Source organism: Electrophorus electricus, chromosome 2, assembly GCF_013358815.1.
Source record: "Electrophorus electricus isolate fEleEle1 chromosome 2, fEleEle1.pri, whole genome shotgun sequence".
Lineage (NCBI taxonomy): Eukaryota > Metazoa > Chordata > Actinopteri > Gymnotiformes > Gymnotidae > Electrophorus > Electrophorus electricus.
In genome coordinates, this window is record NC_049536.1 from 12,272,449 (window position 1) to 12,292,898 (window position 20,450).

The 20,450-nt window shown below is 42.2% G+C and overlaps 2 protein-coding genes across 5 annotated transcripts; both read left to right on the top strand.

The window, feature by feature from the left end:
* The first annotated feature begins 808 nt into the window (after positions 1-808).
* prc1a (protein regulator of cytokinesis 1a) lies at positions 809-9,649 on the top strand. 4 transcript variants are annotated; one of them, XM_027004050.2, is made up of 15 exons: positions 809-938; positions 1,566-1,698; positions 1,852-1,974; positions 2,070-2,303; positions 2,484-2,654; positions 3,141-3,290; positions 3,890-4,037; positions 5,045-5,181; positions 5,320-5,415; positions 5,507-5,653; positions 6,010-6,120; positions 6,448-6,546; positions 6,904-7,068; positions 7,365-7,402; positions 8,861-9,649. In XM_027004050.2, the coding sequence occupies exons 1-15, from the start codon at positions 928-930 to the stop codon at positions 8,907-8,909; spliced, it is 1,812 nt and encodes a 603-aa protein (XP_026859851.1). In that variant the 5' UTR covers positions 809-927; the 3' UTR covers positions 8,910-9,649. The 4 variants fall into 4 exon arrangements, with proteins under 4 accessions (XP_026859851.1, XP_026859854.1, XP_026859850.1 ...); XM_027004053.2 differs by lacking the exon at positions 7,365-7,402; XM_027004049.2 differs by lacking the exon at positions 809-938 and having other exon boundaries at positions 1,546-1,698.
* A 350-nt stretch (positions 9,650-9,999) lies between these two features.
* On the top strand, positions 10,000-20,344 carry syt12 (synaptotagmin XII). Its single transcript, XM_027004034.2, has 8 exons — positions 10,000-10,336; positions 14,892-14,948; positions 15,066-15,259; positions 15,355-15,732; positions 16,326-16,541; positions 17,840-17,960; positions 18,075-18,208; positions 18,894-20,344. Exons 2-8 carry the CDS (start codon positions 14,903-14,905, stop codon positions 19,065-19,067), a joined length of 1,263 nt encoding a protein of 420 aa, XP_026859835.2. The 5' UTR covers positions 10,000-10,336; positions 14,892-14,902; the 3' UTR covers positions 19,068-20,344.
* Positions 20,345-20,450: the final 106 nt, after the last annotated feature.

Genomic DNA, 20,450 nt, shown 5'->3' on the forward strand with positions numbered 1-20,450 from the left:
CAACAAATCAGTGATTAATTTTGTAGTGCACATGTACATGTTAACATGACATTAAAGCAAACATAGAATACACAAAAGGTAGTCAGCTTTTTTTTCAGAATAGGTTAATTATATAATGTTCACAGTGATATGTACTTAATGATATGTACCTTAATCTATTAATATTAAAAAGAGCCAAATAGGCATGTATATGGAAGTAGGATCAGAATCTGATTATTATTATTATTATTATTATTATTATTATTATTATTAATAACATATATTGATATTAACATATTTTGATATTACTTTTGATATATATTACATTATAGCCAACACATTATAGAGAAAGGTCTGATGTATTATTGCTGTGATTATAATTTACTGTTCTCTAAAGAGGTACATATTAATGTTGACTGAGATCTTGAAAAAAAATTATCAGATCCATATAACATGCAAATCAATACAACATTCGGCCCCCATCAGCGACGCATTAATCTTATTTACATTCAGTACTGCATTAACGTTGAGTATTGTACTGGAAATGTAACTTTCTATAGCATGTTGATTAGACTTGGCTTTCTGTTGATTAATCTCTGAATTTAACAAAGTCGCACATTCATCTTTTAAAAATAGGATTTGTTGACGTTATGCATTGCACCAAAGCTGCGTTACGTTTCACCCCATTCAACCATTCAACCAATCAACTAACTGGGATGGGGTTTCAATGACGTAATCGGGTTTTTAGCCATTCAGTGACACAAACGCGTTTCGTTGCAGGATTTGAATCGCAGTGAACGGCTTCACATTCATCCAAGAGCTTAGTATCGTGTGGGTGCGATTGTAGCTCGTTAGCTACTTTCGTTTACTGGGTAACATCAAGTGGGGAATCAGTAATTAATGATTATCTTTTTACGTTGAGGTTTTTTTTTTTATTCGAGCGCCACGATGAGGAAGAGGTAATGGTTATATATGTGAATTTAAGAACTTTATCCAGAGAAAACCATACCGAGATCTTTAGCTAGCTAGCGTCGCGTTGGCTGCCTTATTTTATAACGTTAGCTAGTTACACTTATTGAGTATGTAAACAAAGTGTAGCAATTGGTGTATTCTGGCTTGTAAGCAATTTCCCTTACTTGCTATATAATGGCATATATGAAATGACGTTGTCTAATTAGCAAGCAAGCGAGCTGCCAAGTTATCTATATCTTAGCTAGCGAAGCTCTTTCATCTAGGTTAACTGATATTATAGCGTTAGCTAACAGTTGGGGACTAACCTGAAGGGTTGGTTTAACGAATCGCCAAGATGAGGTTTGCTAGGATGACGTTCATAAGCGTAATACAGTTTAGTTATTTAGCTACTCCTCGATGTGTGCAGGTTAGTAGCTAGCTAGGTTATGTTAAGTAGCTACGACGTTTCTCTTATTGTAGGCCTCCAGTGGGAAGGGAAACAAGCTAGCTAGCTATCTACTCTTTACTTAGTTATCGCCCTCTGGATGCTTATAAAACTAAATGACAATCTCGTAGATATGCCAAAAAATACTTCTCCCTGGGACTGTGCTGAGTATGCGTTTACCATTTTACAGTGAAGTGCATGCCGCGGAGTCCGTGGCATGCCTGAATAAGGCGCTGAGCCGCTTAAAAGATATATGGGAGGAGATCGGAATCCCGGAGGACCAGAGGCTTCAGCGGACCGACGCGGTTAAGATGCATATAAAGGTGATTACATTGTTGGGTTTTTATTGCTTATATATATATTTTTACTCTGACATCTGTAGTAGTGTACGCCTTAACGAACCCGTCACGTGGTTTCGAATGCATTAGAAAGCTGTTAACTTCTAGTTTATATTTAAATGTGTATTTTTCTCGCAGAACCTGTTGGACATGATGATAGCAGAGGAGGAGGGGCTGAAGAAGAGGTTGCTGAGCAGCATTGGGTCCTGTCGAAAAGAGCTGAGTGGTTTATGTGAGGAGCTTGGGCTTCCTCCATTTGAGGTAATTCAAATGAGCAAAACAAGAACCAGAATTATGGTGTTCTTCCTGTGCTGGTGTTTGGTTGTATTAAGTTTGTGTCTGTATGTGTGTGTCAGGATGAGGAAGGTCTAACCATGCTCCAGCTTGAGAAGGAGATCCGCACACGTCTGAAGGTGATGCTGAAGCAGAAGAGTCAGAGGATGAGTGAGCTGAAGACCCTGATGCAGCAGGACCGTGAGCTGTGCGACGTCCTGTGCGATAACCCATACACCATCGACCCCGATCGGGTGCCCTCCGCCCAGCAGCTGGAGGACTACCGTCAGCACATCGCCACCCGCAACAAGGAGAAGGTAAGGCATCCTGAGATCAGAAACGAGATGCATCTGTGTGTTGGTGCTGATCCATGCTTCTCTTTACCCTTACATAACTTGATGGGATATTTCATAGCTCCCTGCAGCAGACAGTTGTAGGTTTGCTTAGTATCAGTTGAACAGTAGTGAGACGGTACTGACCTGGGTATGTGTGTTTAGGAGTGTCGTCACGCTGAGTTTGTGACCATCAAACGTCAGATTGTTGCATGCATGGAGGATCTCGAGCAGATGCCAGACACCAGCTTTGAGAGAGAAGTGGTTTGTGAGGATGAGGAGGCGTTCTGCCTCTCGACAGAAAATATTACTGCCCTCAAAGTGCTGCTGAGCCAGGTACACAGAAATAAACCTCCACACGTACACCATACTGAGTCACTGGTCTCACACCACACATTCGCTGTAGATGTTTGTTTTTTGTCCCTTACCATTTCTCGCCCATAAGTCTGTCTGTTCCCAATTCTACCCTGGTCGTAGGACTGTCTTTCATTTGAAGTCACTAATTCTCACTTCATGTCTAGATAATCTATTTAACAGCTTCCGATTGACATTTCATTAATCCTGTTAATGTTTCTTTCATTAAATATGGCTGTAGTTGTGGTTTCAGTACCTTTCAGGTTGGAGTGATTACTTTATTGAGTGCTGTGTGTGAGGGGATGCAGTGATTCTGTGCCCCCGTTAGGTTTCATTACTGACTTTTGTTTCTGACAGTATCTCAGTTTAAGGGTGTCATAGGTTTGTACTAGCTAAGTATGCTTTTGTACGAAGCTTTGAATAAGAGTATCTGCAGGCTGTCATAGATATGAATGTGTTTGGGTTCAGCTGGAAAATCAGAAAGCGAGAATTGAGACAATGTGTGTGTCATACCGCTGCCGCATTGGGGAGTTGTGGGAGAGACTGCACGTCCCTCAGGAAGAGAGAGAGACCATCACTGAGCACATAACAAGCAGCAGGAAGAGAGACATGGATGCTGTGAGTGGTCTCTCTCACACATGCGTGCACACACAAAACTGTCTGATGCATATTTTGAAAAATGCAGTAGTTTTACATGTACAAGCAGAATTGTCAGTGCAGCGTGATCACTAGAGTTGTTAACGGTTTGAAATTTTCATGTTATGATAACCAAGTCTAAAATTTGTTGCTGTTCACATTTTCCGTGATCATTCTTTTTTTTTTTTATGTAAGATCAATAGTGCAATGTAACGTGTTTGCATGATAAATTACTCAAGTTAGTTTTTATGCAGTTCTCATCCCCTGCATGATAAAACCTAGATATCTGTAGTGTGATTTTAGGATGAATCCTAAAGGTACCACACACTTAAACCTACATATACATAAAAGCTGCTCAATACACACAAAAGAAAAAGTAGATGGTAATAGACAGAAATGCATTTTAATTGGTATTTTGAAGAAGTGTAAAGTGACACAACTGTCCAGTCACACACTGTGATTAACTGAAACAGTCACCATAACAACTTAAGTCATCAGTGCATTATACACCTTAGCTGCTCTTTTGCTTTCATGCTTGGTGTTACCCTTGCTTAGTGTTTACCTGCACACTCCTCCTCCAGCTGCAGACAGAGCTGGAGCGTCTGGAGGAGCTGAAGATGAAGAACATTAAGAGTGTGGTTGAGATAGTCAGAGGCGAGATATCCCTGCTCTGGGAGAAATGCTTCTACAGCCTGCAGCAGAGGCAGGCCTTCACTCCATACTATGACGGTATATCAGCTTCCACTATGTCAGTGCACACATACGATTACACAGCACCTACCCTTAAAAGATGTAATAGTAAGTAATAAACTGGCAACTTGGTGTATTTAATGTTCTGTCAGTGATTGGCTTAAAATCAAACATTAGAGAATGTTTTATCAAAGCTGTTCTTGTGTAGTTTTATACAGCTTTCAGTATTCAAAAATAAATTCAGTATTTTTTATTTATTTATTTTTTGAAGCAAACAAGGTTACTTAATTTTTCCCCTGTGCTTTTGTGGTAGCTATGTGCAACTGGGCAGAACTGTGTTTACTCTGAGTTTTAATTTGATTGTTTTTGCTTAAATGTTGATCAGCAGCTTGCCTTAGGTTTCCATTAAAAGTGTGTTTAAAAGAGCTTTTGGTTTTCTGAGTAGGGAGCATATCAAAATGCTTGGTAATCAACCATAACGTGGTAGATTTGAAATTGAAAAATACTGGAATAATCCCTTCAAAGGGGTGTGATTCCAATTTAAACCTTTTTTTTAAAGACTTGGACCGTCCTCCTTTTTGTATCTATAGTAATCTGACTGCATGTATCCAATTAGGTATTGAGGTGGACGAGGTGTCTTGCATCTAAAGCAGCAAGACCTCTCAGTTCCACACAGTTGCTTGTGTTCTCATGGAAACCATGCCAGAGTATTTGATTCTGATGTTTTAGTACATCCTTAGAAAGAGATTACCAAAACAAAATGAGCTGCAGATCCATTAGAAAATCCAGTTTAATACTTTGAAATTGATTCTCTCTCTCTCTCTCTCTCTCTCTCTCTCTCTCTCTCGTGTGTGTGTGTGTGTGTGTGTGTGTGTGTGTGTGTGTCACAAGGGCACTATAAATTTAATGGCCATGATGGTCCTTTTCTGCTCTGTAAGAGTATTTAGCTAGATTTCTATTTTTATTGGTGACTCACTGTTAGCCTCGAGCTTCATTTAGCCCCTTACCGTTCTCATTGTGATTGGTGTTAACCTTGTTTCGTTAAGACGCTTTCACAGAGGAGCTGCTAGCCGCGCACGAGCAAGAGCAGCAGTGTCTGAAGGAGCATTATGAGAGCCACAGAGAGCTTTACGATGGAGTCAACAGCTGGCAGAACAACTGGTCTCTCTTCCAGGAGCTGGAGGTGAGCCCCTCAGACGTGCCTGCTTCTGTGTGGCATCTGGCTCGAACATGCATCCATCACGTGTAAATGCATTATTTCCCTCACTGACCGGGGTGCTGCGGGTCAGTAAGGTGAAGTCGGTTCTCTCCCTGTCTGCAGAAAAAGGCCACGGATCCGTCTCGGTTCCACAACAGGGGTGGCAACCTGCTGCGGGAGGAGAAGCAGCGGGCGGAGCTGCAGAAGAGCCTGCCTAAGGTCCGTCCCTCATGCAGGGTCTTCATCACTGTTTGGATGCCATCCTAAGTAGACAGGGGCTCAAGTGTAAATGTGTGTTTCCTTTGCTCAGCTGGAGAGGAGTCTGAAAAGCCAGATTGAGCAGTGGGAGGCGGAGCAGGGGAAGGAGTTCCAGGTCAACGGGCAGTGTTTCACACAGTACGTAGAGGAGCAGTGGAACCTGCACCACCTGGAAAAGGAGAGGGAGAAGCTGGAGAGGGTAATTACGTCTAATGATTTATTTATTACCATAAACGCACAGAGCCTGAGCGGTTGATACTAACAGCTCTGCTTTTAAAATCATTACCATTGTAATTACAAAGGAAAGGGAAAATAAGTCGTGAGTAAAAGGCCTGTTTAAAATCATCATAAGGATAATGAAGTTAGAAGGAAATGGAAAAGGAAAGAGTTGGTAACGGGTCAAAGACTGATCGCTGATCTCATTATAACCCAGCTGGCACAGTGCAGCAGCCTCCTGTCACATTAAATCTCTGCTCCAGGTTTCCCAAATGAGAAGGGCCCTGTGTTTAGCAATTTTCCCTGTCTTTATGGGTTCCTCATATCATTTCAATGCAGCAAATGAAGAAGAGTAAGCAGACTGAGGAGGACATGCTGTATGGCACAGCTCTAAGAACACCCACCAAGAGGAGGCTAGCAGGCACGCCCACCCCAGGAAAGGCCCGCAAGGTACCTATCTGTCTGGCCATTTATGTGGAATGTGGATGGGGTTGTTTTTGGTTGATTGGTTTAAAAGATTTTTAACATGGTGCCAAAATAAATTAACCAAATATCAGTTTGCTGGAGCATTATGCCTATTCCAATTTTTACCAAACATTACAAACCTAAACATTTTAATGCATATCTTGTGTTTCAAACGCGACATCAAATATCACAATATTAAATGGCTGCCATGTCTCTCACCCCAAATGTAAAATTTTGCTCTTTCAACCCAATGAAATTCTATGAATATTTTTGTTGTTGCTTTAAAACTGAATGCTGTACTCTCTCCTGAAGCTGAATACAACCTCCAGTATTGCTAGCTTCACCCCCAATTCCACCCTCCGCTCCATTTGCCATTCCCCTTCAATGAGACCTCCTCTCTCTGTTACCAAGGTGAGACGCACCTCTTTTTAGTTTAGATACACATCTGAACATACCCCCGTCATACCTGGTCTTAAATCAAATAAGCAAATCCACAAAGTGTCAGATACTCAGACACTTGGTATTCTTCTTAGATAGTGATCCCTGCGCGTGTATTCAGATATGTGGTCGTCATTTTTGTTTCTACATCTTAGATCTACATGCAAAGTTCTTGTATTTAAGCAACACATTCTGGATGGATGGATATGGGGGGAGGGAAAGTCCCTCAATTGAGAGTTGTCTTTTTAAGTTTGTCAGTGAGGCCATTCTAAATTAATAAAATACATTGGTAAAGTGGTTTTTACATATTTGATGTGTGTGGGACGTGAGGTCACTGCAGGCTGCCGGACGCCAGCTCGTGGCCGGACGCCCCGTGGCCTGGAGCGCAATAAGGAGAACCTGTCTCAGCTGAGCGGAGCCCTGCGGACCATGACTGCCAGCCCACACCGAAACTACTCCATCAACTCTGTGGCCAGCTCCTACTCCGAGTTTGCGGTAATGGCCCCTCTCTGACCTCCAGCCCATACAGTCATCACTGCCACCAGAAACACCCAGCAGCACACCCAGTGCCAGCAGCGCTCGGTCCAGTCACATGTGACATCCAAAACATGCAGTGTGACCTGCCTCTACATTATTATGTGTTTAATGTATGTAGCTTGATCTGGGCTTGTGTCCTAGTTGCTGGACTAAGAGTAGATTCCTATGTTGCTTGTACTTGGTTCAAATCCAAAATCCCAGTGCAGGCCCCTTGCTAGCCAGTTCAGCTGTCTAACTCTACAATTTTGTTTTAGAGGGATTGTGTCAACATTGAATCCACCATCATCTCCAGGTCGGTATGAATTAAACCATTTACCATATTAACCCCACCTCTACCCCACTCTCAACACACACAAACTCTACTCTAACCTGACTAATGACCACCCACATGTGCCTTCACACAGCTAACAGTTTAACTGGGGTGTGGGTGTGTGCATGCATGTCGTGTGCTCCCTCCACTAACTCCCCATTTGCCTGGACCGTGTGCTGCTGGTTCTGCTGGGCTGACCAGGTGAAACTGTCGGTGCCCTCTACTTTCACCGCTCTGCTCTGTTGCTCATTCACTCTGCTGGAAGAGAAAGTGGGTAGATGTGCTGGTGGGGGTGTAAGAGAGAGGGATGCTCTGTGGTAATGCTCTAATAGTACTTGGCATCATAACAAGAACACACTTGGTGACTGCTTCTTGCACACTGCTCGATGAATTAACTTTAGTGGTATAGGGAAAGTTTTTTGTTTTTCCTCTAAACTGAAAGTGTTTAATATTAATCTTAATGTGTGTATGCAAAATTAACTATAAATGTTGCTACATATACAGTTCAGATGGTGCTTTAATGTTTTTAAAACATTAAATCCTAATTTTTAAAGGGCTAAATTGTGAACATAAGATTTTTCCTGTTTGCCTGTATATGATTTTGGACTATAAAGTAAGAACTTGAGATCTGTATTTACAGCACAGTTTCTACAGTTCAGCATAGACAGGAAGCCTCCCTGTTTTTACAAGCCTTTCAAATTGTCAGACTTTTCTCTGTCCCACAAGAGACATGTTTGCATGTTTCCTTACCTTACTGCAATAAGTCTATTCACTGCATTAAATAATGAGTCAGCATATTCCTTGCTCAGGTTTAGAATAGCACCAGGTTACAAACATCGATTTCATTGAAGACTGGAATTTATGGTGTCTATGGAAGGGCCTATAATGGACAAATATATCTACATGGATCAAATACAACTGTTTTGAGATGAAAACTATTGTGCTTCATGATCACGATACAGAATAAGGGTGTGTGTGATGTTCATATTCAGGAAGCATAACACTATTTGGCTGTTACTATATTAATTCATGGTTTGCCACTGTAGTTGGTACACTGGTACAGTGTTACTACTCTGAAGCTTCTGGCAGCAAAATATTTTTTCCTCATATTTTCTATCAGACTCGGGCTCATGCAAATACAGCTGTGTTTTTGGATAAATCAGTGCACTAATGATTGCTCTCAGCAGAAGTGGGTTGTGCTGAAGAGGCATAAATTCTTAAATAATTTTCAGTGGAAATTGTTCATTGCTTAGGATGTTTCATGGACACTCAGGAATAACAAAGGCTCATACCAACAATGACATTTTTCTCGGTACCCAGTGAATGCTAAATATGGCACTTTTAAAGCAAATTTGCCATCCTACAGGTAAATGTGTGTAGTTGTAGTGTCCAGAGTGGCAGCCTTTGTACTTACTAGCCTGGTTTGATTTCTTCTTCCAGCGAGAACTCTCTCAGGCCTCAAAATCCAGCTGCAAGACTGGACTTCTGAACTCCACCATCACACGCTGAGCACTGCTGAGGGGGCAGGCGGTGTCAACTCACTGCACCTCTGTCTGCATTCACTTTCGTCCAGTTGAAGGGACCTGAGATTGAGAACACTGAATGTAAATCACCTGAAAAAGATATTTCTATGAAGTTGTGTAAATATTTTTACTGCTTTTTTTTTCTTCCTTTTTTTTAAAAAAATGCATCTTAGCTCAGAACAAATCAGTTTTCCATGTGGCAGATGGATGTCATACCAAGATAGCTAGATAGTTTTTATCAAAACTCTTTTACAATAAAATGTATACCTTTTTTAAGCATTCATTGGGGCTTGTACAGTATGTGATGGTTTGCAACACAAGCATACCATTTCTCATTGTTCAATATTGTCTGTATTTATTTTGCTACTTTACTGCCTAACACTAGTAAATCGTTCTTGATAAGCTTCAGCTCACACTTGGTAAGGCTGTTAGCAGCCCTTAAAATAAATGGTTTTAATGGAGACACTTGTTTTGTTTTGTTTTTTGTTTTTTTGACTGGTCAAAGTGGCCAATACTAAACGCGAATGTAGTGTCGTGTAGTTTCTCTTCTGATTGCCACAACCGAACGGTCGTCCTCTTATGATCAAGGGGTGGCCATAGTGTAGGAAATAATACTTTTAGTGCTTATTAGTACTGAAATAGTCTTGGTGTCACAATTTCACGTTCTTTTTTTGTAGCCCGTTTTTCGCCACCAAATAAAAGGCAGATCGTGCATTTATTTTATACACGACTTATTTTGTCATTTTGTTCGGTGGACGCGGTTTCTCGGTGTTTCGCTACATCCAATTCCATACTTTACGAACGCTGAAATTTAAAATGTAGCTGTTTGTTTCGTGGCGGGCGCTTGTGATGTTTGATATTTAAAAGCATACAGACGACTCCTTCATATTCCTGTTTTATGGCTGTCGTATAAGCTTTGAAAACATGATTTCAGCCGAAGTCAAGCAACCTTACAACAAATATGATTGCAAGTCCGGTTAAGGCGGTTCCCGCCCATCGTATCTGCACGATTTAAACTTCGTGATTTCACATCACTGATAGAGTGGCGAGAAATAACCCTGCTGTATGAGAGCGGCGAGGTATTGTGGCGGAGCGCTGGAAGTTGCATTGCAGGGGTGGGACTCCTGCATTCTGGGCGAGCGCTCACTCTCACTGCTGCTCTGTGCCGCGTCTTCACAGGACCTCGGCTCGCATGCAGCGGAAAACGCCGTCTTTCGAGTGACTCTCGCAACGTCGAGAATGCCTTCCTTAAACTGATGCATTCCCAGTCACAGTGAATCTCTATATTCCGCTGTAACAAGTACTTGAACCTTTTGATGGAGAGAGGCGCGTGAGAGCTGGAGAAGGGAGACCGGAGTTTCCCCCCTTCGTTGCACCAAAAAGAAACTCCAAGGTAGGCGCTCAACCGCCATTCCTTATATAGCCTACCTAGGTCCGAACGCCTGATAGAATAGTGTGGTGATTATAAGAGTCTTGCCTGCAATATAATACGTCTTTTAGATTAACTCGAGCTCATTATGCCTTTACCCTTTTTCTAATATTATTTCGCGTATCTTTTTAAATTAGTTTTAGTCGTAAATGGGGATTAGCATATATAGAGTGCATCCTCCAAACATGCACAGTCCAAATAGAAATTGAAAATGAGTAAGATTTTTACATTTTATTGCACACATGATTACGCACATGACATGGTTCGCTGAGGCCTATCCTTTTCAGGTCCCCCACCTCCGAAAAGTGTACAGGAGGATTCGGGCACACGCAGCATTCGGTCGTGCGGTTTACCTAGTGGGTGCCTTATGAGGACCAGCGGGAGCTGTCCATTCAGAACCATGCGCAGGGACTGAGTGGCCCGTGGCGTCACCGATCAATAGGTCCAAGAAAACAACAACAACAACTGCAGAATTTATATCTGGATATGTTTAATAACACGTGCTCTGTTTTGCTTTTAACCAGACACAGACAGCTCAGACTCAGATCAGCAGTAAGAGTCCCCAGGGAGAGATCAGAATGAGTCCGTGTGATTGGTTACAGTATCTCAAGGCTAACTTATATTGGCCGTGTTGATATCTGCTTTTTAGATTCATGTTGATGTTATAAGTGGGATATTTGCACTGCTCCTTGATGACAGCCATACTCCAGCTGACAAAGTTGTCATGATCACCACCAGGTTGCATCCCAGTGCTCTGTGTCCAGTGCTATATTACTGTTTGCTGGAGGGGAGGTCTTCAGCCAGGCACTCATTGTTTAACACCTACACACCAGCACCACAGAGTCTTTGTTTAAGCCTCTTTATTAAGGATGTGTCCCAGCTCTGGGCCAGCATGGCTACAGAAGTAGACCCAGTGTGTACCTGGGTAGTAGGAGCACCATTAGTGCCACCCTGCTTCCTGGACTGAGGGGAAGAGAAGCCCACACAAGCTGTTTTTAATCACTGTGAGTGGGAGCTTGTGCTAAAGTTTTCAGCCTCTTCTCCAAGTGTCATTCTGGCAGCCTGGCTAAGAGAGAGAGCGAGTGAGAGAGAATGTGTGTGTGTGTGTGTGTGTGTGTGTGTGTGTGTGTGTATGTGTACATACACATATGCCTGTCTATATGTGTGTTTGCCAGGCAGGAAAGTCCTGTAACAACAATTGCTGCAGCGTTCTGTATCAGAGCCTCAGATTTTTTCAGTTTGAGTCTTTTTGATAATAACTTGGTCACAATGCATGTGCATCCCTCCTTAGACACAACTGCGTGTGTGTGTGTGTGTGTGTATGCGAGCTGGTGTTTATGGCATACCCCTGCTCTTCCACCATGTAGTGTGTGAGTGCGCTTTGATGAAGTGCGTGTACTCGGCCACAGTGCAGTTAATGCTATCATGACTCATTGGAGAGATTAAAAGCACAACTGATTTATGAGTGTGTGTGCTTGTTGGCCTTACCCCTTCACTGCAATGAGCTGACAGTGCACCTCTTTTGCTCCTCTCCCACTGCCAGGGCCAGACTGTTATTATTGATCACTACTGTTTTTCAATGGATGACCAATAAAAGGAAGTGCACATTTTCATTTCTCCTCAGCAAAGGCAGCCTGCGTCTCTCTCCCTCCATTAAGTTCAGATTCATCAAAGTTTGAAGCTGCTTTATTGGCACGAGCAAATCACTGTGTTTTCTTTCCCCTAGGAGTACGGTGCTTTTCCACCTGTAGTGGCTCTAGCAGCTGAGTGACAGTCCTCACTGTTCTGATTTGCTTTTGAAGTTGCTATTTGAAGATGGGTTGCTGTAACTTTGGATTGAAAAGAAAGACACATTACCGTTAACACACGCATACATGCAGTATGTGAAGCATTTCTTACATTACCATGCATGCTCACACTCACACAAGATAATAATTATATCATTTTATCGGGATAATCTGTTTGTTATATAAAATAAATTTTCCCAGCAGTCTCTGCACACTGAGTGTGCAGTGTGCATGTGCGTGTGCATGTGTGTGTGTGTGGGGGGGGGGGGCTCCATCTGTGTTCCTGTGATCTCTACAAGCTGTGATTAAGCCATACCAAAGGACTGTCTTTTGTATTGACAAGGATCAGTTGCATTGTCAATTCTCCGATGTGACATTTGAGCTGAATTGAGGAACTGTGCTTTATATTTTCAGAGAGGATAGAGAAGAATTCTGACAGCATCAGTATAAACAGAAATACAAAGAGGAATGGTAGAAGCAGCTTTTCCTTATCATAAAAAGAAATCCTGAGGATCATCAGATAGAACACTGTAAAAAGAGTGTGTGTACTCACACACACATACACACAGTATATGGAGCAGTGTGGAGAGTGTGAAATATTTCATTGCTCCACTGCAGAGCTGACACTGTAATTTGATCATTTTGTCATATGATCACTCTGATTCAATCATAACTTTGGTGTTCATATCCAAGTGCTTTTATGTGCATTTTCTCAACCTCTCACACCTCCCTGTCACACACATTTTCTCCAACAGTACTCTCTGTCTGTCTGTCTCTTTGTTTCTCTCTCTGCCTCTCTCTTTCTCTAACTCATACATGCACAAAGTCGGGCCCCATTTCCCAGAGCTATCTAACACTCACGTACAGCCCGTATCATTATTAGAACTCCTCCTGTTTGTTGCCAGTACTGAATACTTGAAGTATGAATACTTGAAGGACCGGCTATAACCTGGGTATCACAGCCATGCCTTGACTGATCCTACAAAACCTGGATTACAGTCACAGTTCCAGCATTTATCGGTTAGGACATATACTATTCAGTCTCTGATTTAAATGCACAACACATCTGACCCTCTGTAATTGTAAAACTATACATCACATTTATTATTACCATTATTATTATTTATTATTACCATTATTACCTTTATTACACCATTAGTCTCTTAAAGAAGCATAAAAGGATATGTATTAACATGAATGTAAACCTTAAAAGTGAATATAATGTTTCATTGCTGTTCAGTACAGTATGCAAGACTCGGAATGAATCTAAGTAAAAAGTTTCATTACACACCACATGTAATAATTATTTTGCAATCAGTAAGAATCTTGATTTATGGAATTTTGCAAATGATGACAAGATGAATGAAGCCCTGCCTAAATGCACACAACCCCCTAAAACTTGACAATGTAAAAATGCTGTATTGGTTATAAAAAAATCAGGAGAGTGAAATAATGACGTGAGTAACTGCTGAAAAGCTGCTGTGCAAGTGTAAGGCTGCAGGTTTATAGACACCAGTAAGGGGTGAGACCTCTGAAAAAAGATCAGAACATTTGAGCTTCAGACTTCAGTTTTTGAAATAGAATAAATGCTAATACTGAATTAAGTAAGTGTTTGCTGCAGTGCCCTGTGTAAAAACAAACAATTGGAACTCCAGTATTTAAAAGGATCACATTGTTTGCATGGTTGATTTTAGTAAGCAAATTCTCTGATGTGACATTTGAACTGCATCAAGAGGCTTTTTTTGTATTTGGAGAATACAAAAGATGGAGAAGAATCCTGACACATACCATCAGTATTAACAGGGTTAGAAGAGTGATGGGTGCAACATTGTCCTGTATAGACTGCTGTGGACAACCAGGCAGAACATATATGATTTAATTTATTTAAGGGCTGAATCAAATCACTACAAATTCATTTCACAAAAGGATTTGTACTACAGTGATAAAAACACCATACAATTTACTCTATATATCTGAATCTGAATCCAGATTTCATGGGATTCATATAAGTCCAAAAGAATTGCTAAGCTTTTGGAACTGGGAAATACCCTTACATAAGGACTGATTATATTCAGTGCTGATATCAGTGCTGAAGAATACGGTCTGGGTATTCTCTTCAATATTTCATAAAAAGAATATAGCGAAAGAGCGAGATGAGAAAGTGTGTGTGCTTGTGTGTTTGCATGTGTGTGTATTTGTGAGCAGTGAGTGGGCGAGTAGACTGAGCTGCTGTCAATGTGTGGCAGTACCAGGCTGGATTGCCTTTATACTCCTCTTCCCAGAACTCAGGGGTCTTTCATCTGCCTCAGTGTGCTCCTGTGCCCCTCTTCTCTCATTAGTATAATATCTGCTTCTCTGCCAGGGGAGAGAGGGGTGACTCATACCGTTCTCACTCATTCTCAAACTCTCACAGGATTGCACAAACACACCTCCATGCTTCTCTGCTAATATAGTATTATACATTCTAAAGTGTTTTTCCTGTCTTCTGCACAGACTGTCTTGAGCATTGACACCTAAAAACCTAAAATTGAAATGAAAGCAAAGGTGCTCTGACTGAATCTTTCTGTTTTTTTTTTTTAAATGCTGTTCATATGCTGTGTCTGTCTCTTGCTTCTGCTCTCAGAGGTAAAACTGAGTGTTCAGATAATGTTCTTTCAGATAAAGTTCTTCAGAGAGTGTTCCTCTTTCTTCTTTCTTTCTGTGACTGATTTCTGTTTCTGCTTTCTTTACAGGTGGCAGGACCATGTCCTCTACACATGGACGGGACATCTCTGACTACCATCTCAGTGGTGAGAGAGACAGACTTCAGCAACTTAAACTTAAGACAAGTATTGACATCTACTGTCCTCTGAAATGTTCACAGATAATTGCTTGTGTGTCTGTGTATGTGTCTGTGTGACTGTCAGTGGTCCGTGATCCACCTGCCTGGGAGGTGGGCGTGTATGTCTTGGGGTTTCTGGTCCTGCTGGGTGTGGTGGGAGTAAACTTGTGGAAGCTCTGGAAGTCTGGCTCCTTTCCTGCCCCCTCCCCCTACCCTAACTTTGACTACCGGTACCTGCAGGAAAAATATGGCACCTCCTACTCTGAAGTCAGGCAGAAGGTGAGAACATTACTCCTTTATGCCACCGAGCAGTAATACTCCACCCCAAAATCATGGAGATCATACATACTTTCATCATCTGCCCTCCTGCACAGTGCGTTGCAGCCTCCAACCACCGGAGGGCATCAACGGCAAGCCGCAAGCCCAGTCTGCAACTGGCAGACACTCCTGATGGCTTTCGGGAGCTCGGGACACTGGAGCTGATGAGCCGCGAGCTGGAGGCTGGCGGCAGCCTGAGCCGATCGCTCTCCAGTGAGTCACTGTGCTCCATCTCCTCCATCGCCCACACGTTTGGCCATGACTTCACTGTGGGCCAGCTGGAGGTGTCTTTGGAGCTGGATGCACGTGCCTCCCTACTGCACATCACTCTGCACCAGGGTAAGGACCTCCTGGAGAGGGAAGAGGAGAGCTTCCCTGGCTGCTACGTCACCGTCACCCTTCTGCCCGATGAGGTGAACGTGGGCGTCACACAGGTGAGCAGCCCCTATTGCGCCCCTTTGGCACCTGGCTACAGGATGCAGTCCCAGTACCACTTCAGCTCTGGTGACACGGTGGAGAAGGATCTGACACTTCAGCGACTCTTAGCCTTGGTGCTGAGAGCAGCACAGCTGCCTTTGCCACTGATGACCCACAACATGATCCAGTTCACTTACTTTTGTTTTTTTGTGCTTAGCCTGTAAATTGGAAGCCACTATGCCAAGGTAGACAAGTCCATTAACTATGTGCTCAGCCAAAAGAAAAACTGCAAAGGTTTTTAGGTTTTAAGAGGTAGTTTCCCATAGAATAACTGTTGCTCCAATACATTTTATGCATTTACATTACATAACAGAAAAAAAACAATTTGCAGAAACACTGTGCTATCAAACCCAGTTTAATATAAACTGAGAGAATCTTGTTCTTGGTCTTTAACGGTGGTTAAATGAACTGTATCTTAAATGGAGGAACTTAGTCTGTCTTTCAGCAGTAAAATTTCAATGGGTCACTCTTACTTGTATTACTTTTTATCAGAGTGTAGCCCATAGGTGGGTTTAACACAAAGGACTTAACACAAAGATCTCTCTTGCAGATCCAGAGCAGCGCCTTCACAGTGCTGTTTGAGGAGTGCTTCTCCGTGCCACTGGACGTGGCGGCTCTGGAGGAGAACAGTCTGCGGTTCTCGGCATTCGGGGTGGACTCAGATGAGAGGAACATCAGCGTAGGGGTGGCTGAGCTGAAGCTGTCTGACCTGGACCTGTCCATCCGGCCCTTCGATGCATGGCTCTATCTGCAGGATGTCAACAAGGTCCTGAGCCCCGAAAACTTGAGCACACACACCTGAGCCCTTACACGCTTGGCCCAGTCTTCACTAACCAGTCCATGCTGCTGTGGTCTAGTTCCCCAGCGTCAATGAGTATGATCAAGGGCACCATGCCTTTGCTTATCTCCGCAAGGTGTGTTGAAATGGAATTCTGGTCTGGGTTGGGTTCCTGAGACCTTGACTGAGGACCTTTGCATTATCTACCTCTTTTGGGTGTGAATTGCAAAGGACATTTTGCCTTCTTCAACACTCATTAAAACGCTGAAACAATTACTGGTCATTACAGTCATTACAGCCTTGATTATTATTGACAGATTATACAGTCCTGATATGACATGTTATCTCACTGAAGCCCAGCTTCATCAATTAAGCTCCTAGACTAAAGAGCGCTTTGGGAAGGAATCACTCAAGGCCTCATTACGAATGCTCGGGTTAATCTTTATCTGGGAGATTGTCCCCATGCTCTCATTTATTACCCCCTACCTGCGTGTAGTTCTAGACAAACAGCTATCATTCTCTGACCATTTTACCAACATGACCCAGACATGCAGATTTATCATATATAACACCTTGAACATTTGGCTATCAGTTGCTTGTCCAGTTCCTCATCATCTCAAGACTGGACTTCTGCAGGAGGCCTCCCTGCACACTCCACTAGACCCTGAAAGCTGATGCAGAATTCAGTTGTACAACTCACATTCCATCTTCCTAAATTCACACCCTTCATTCCACTGCTGCATTCTCTCCAATTTCTTCCTGTCATTGCATGCATCAGATTTAAAACCCTGATGCTTGCCTTCAGAGCCAAAAATGGACCTGCCCCTTTCTATTTGAAAGCACTTGTCTCACACTGTACCATATCTCACAACCTTTGTGCCACAACTAGAATACATCTTGAACTACAAGCCCTCAAGAGACAGGAGGATATTTTTTTGTACTTGCATCAAGACAATGGAATGAACTCCTGCTATCTGTCCAAACAGTGGAGATCAAATGTAGATCTTTTCAAGAAGCACAGAAATTATCCCAAGCCATTTCAGGGCATTTTCACCAATAATAAACTTACTTTTATATTATTTACACACACACACACACACACACGCACGCACAGACGCAAACGCACGCACATGCGCACACACACACATATGTATGGTTAGCTATCAGTTTAAAACGTGTGTGTGTGTTTTAATTAGAATGATTGGTAACTGTAACACATTATCTCAAGGGAAACAATTATGTGCATATTGTGTGTTGTGTCTTTGGTGTGTACTGGCTGTATACAGGCTGTAGATGCTGTGGGGGAGATTCTGCTTTCCCTCAGCTACCTGCCAACTGCAGAGCGTCTCACGGTGGTCGTAGCAAAAGCAAAGAACCTGGTGTGGACTAATGGCAAATCCACAGCAGGTCAGTGCAGAGCCTAGCTCCTAGTGCCTGGTAGTCTGGTTCCCAGAGAGCCCAAACTGTTCTCACCTCTCGTCTTCCTTCTGTGCTGCCAAACACACACTTTGTGTTGAACAGATCCATTTGTGAAGGTTTACCTCCTCCAAGATGGCAGGAAGATCAGTAAGAAGAAAACATCTATAAAAAGAGATGACACTAATCCTATTTTCAATGAGGCTATGATATTCTCTGTGCCTGCCATCGTGCTACAGGTAATGCACTTAGCAAGTGTTTTTACAAAGCGACACTGGTAATCAGCTATGGATAAGAATCACTCAAACACATTAGAAATTATAAAGGAATCAATTTGCCATCTGTCTTGAAGTAGCTCTTCAGAGGGGCAATAAGCAGTCCAGTGATTAGTGGATTAGTGGTAGAAGTAGTATTAGTTCTTAGTGTGACTACACCTACAAATAGTGTCCCTTGTCATTGAATCTCCGTTCCCAAGCGAGGGCTTGTAAATGAGCTCAATGCACCTTCCCTGGAAAGCGAAGGATTTTAAAAGGTAGCACTGACTTTGAATGATATTCTTAGTTACACTCTTGTACATTAATGGAATTTTTAAGTCAGACTTAGTTACCAGTCAAGTGTTATTGTTTCTAGAGCACAGCTTACCTGAGGCACACTAGTAGTAACACATTTTTAAGGAATCTATAGGTTTGGTTTGTGGGAGAAAGTGAAAGCCACAGTTTGCATGTCTCACAGTACACCTTGCATTTATGAACACTTATAAAGCAGATCTCTAGCTATTTTAGAGATAACTTGCAACATTTAGTACTTGTAACTTTTTTTAAAGCAAAGGAAACCAAGATTGTAAACATTACGATTACATGCCAGTATAAGTATTTTATTGAGATTTGAGAGAATGCATATGTAATATTTACGTTCTGGGTGCAGGACCTCTCTCTTAGAGTCACGGTGGCTGAGAACACAGAAGACGGCCGTGGCGAGAACGTAGGTCATGTGATCATTGGACCGGAGGCCAGCGGGATGGGCATCAGTCATTGGAACCAGATGCTGGCAACGCTGCGCAAACCTGTCTCCATGTGGCACCCACTCAGGAGGAACTAGCCTCCAGTCCTCCGCCAGGCTGCCGCCTGGCAGGTCCCCACAACCCCATCAGAAAGACTCTAAAGGTCGAGAGAATGTCTTTTTTTCAGGAAAATCATTGTCTTTTTTGAAGCAGTGGTACACTCCAGAGCAGAACAATTTGTGTAAGTGAAAGGTTGAGACTGTGCGTGTCTCTGCTTAAAATCCCAGGTCCTTTTATCCAGGTTAAATCAATCTTCGTTTGTAGCAGTCATAACAGGGTGGCTAACCTAAATAAGCAGACTGTGTGTCATACTCATTTGTTCAGTTATATTACCAATTGCAGTAGCTACATCCTCTTCAACTAAAGCATAACAACAACAACAACAACAACAACAACAACAACAACAATAATAATAATAATAAATTGACATTTTCGGTTTTGAATTAGTACAAAGCAATAGTGTATATGATGGACAGACCATTTCCCCTTCCTCTCTGAACTTGCAGTAATTCAAACAGTGTGAAAAGATCCATTGCTAAAGTCTCCATCCATGAAATCCATAATGCAGCACCATTACAACAGTGGTAGAAATAGAACTTTGCAGTGTTACCATAGATCACACTCCAGAATGAATCCCAGTCACGCAATGGAAATACTGCAGTTGATGTTTAGCTTTTATTTTTCACACTATACATGTGCACTAGGTTTGCCTGCATTTAACCTTTTGAGGCATCTAAAGTAGCCTATTAATAAAAATAATTTTTAAATTAGTGTTACACACCACTTAAATTTTGTTTGCATTCTGTCTGCAGAAAGGTATATAGTCTTGCCTGCTAACAATATCAACTACAATGAGTAGTTTGGCAATAAGATTTACCTCTTTCAGAAGCCACACATCAGTGTCAGCACATTCACACTGACAAAGCCAAAAGACCACAAAACTCCCATCAATGCCTACTTCTGCTATGTCATCTTCACATGCTGAGAGGTCACAACTGACGTTTTTCTTAAAATGTTCACATAAAGAAGCTATTTAAACAAATAAAGTAACAAGATTCATGTTTTATTACTGTAGCCTATTAAACTAGTCTGTATTATGTGATGGCAGCCCTTGGCGTCTGTCTCTTAGCGAACTGTTTTAAGCAGAACTCAGCTTCATCCTGTGCCAAATTCACCACTAGAGAAGCAATAGTTTCATTTAGGCTGTCTACATATAATGTTTGTGATCTTTGAGGTTTAAAAAAGCATTTTACAGTGCATGAAAGTGTAATGAGTATGGTATACTGGTGTTCAAATATAGACCTGTTTAAATAAATGAATGCCTCCGACTGGTTTGTTTTCACCACTGCTTTTCTGTGACGAACCGAAAGTAGGTCAGTGGTTCCAGTGACCAATGGGAATGGAGGGATCAAGGCAGGAGG

Coding starts and splice junctions, on each gene's coding strand:
- syt12 (XM_027004034.2), top strand. CDS start 14,903: ATGTCCTCTACACATGGACGGGACATCTCTGACTACCATCTCAGTG. Junction 14,949..15,065: donor CTCTGACTACCATCTCAGTG/GTGAGAGAGACA, acceptor TGTGACTGTCAG/TGGTCCGTGATCCACCTGCC. Junction 17,961..18,074: donor TAATGGCAAATCCACAGCAG/GTCAGTGCAGAG, acceptor TGTGTTGAACAG/ATCCATTTGTGAAGGTTTAC.
- prc1a (XM_027004049.2), top strand. CDS start 1,546: ATGCGTTTACCATTTTACAGTGAAGTGCATGCCGCGGAGTCCGTGGCA. Junction 1,975..2,069: donor TTGGGCTTCCTCCATTTGAG/GTAATTCAAATG, acceptor TGTGTGTGTCAG/GATGAGGAAGGTCTAACCAT. Junction 5,654..6,009: donor AGAGGGAGAAGCTGGAGAGG/GTAATTACGTCT, acceptor ATTTCAATGCAG/CAAATGAAGAAGAGTAAGCA.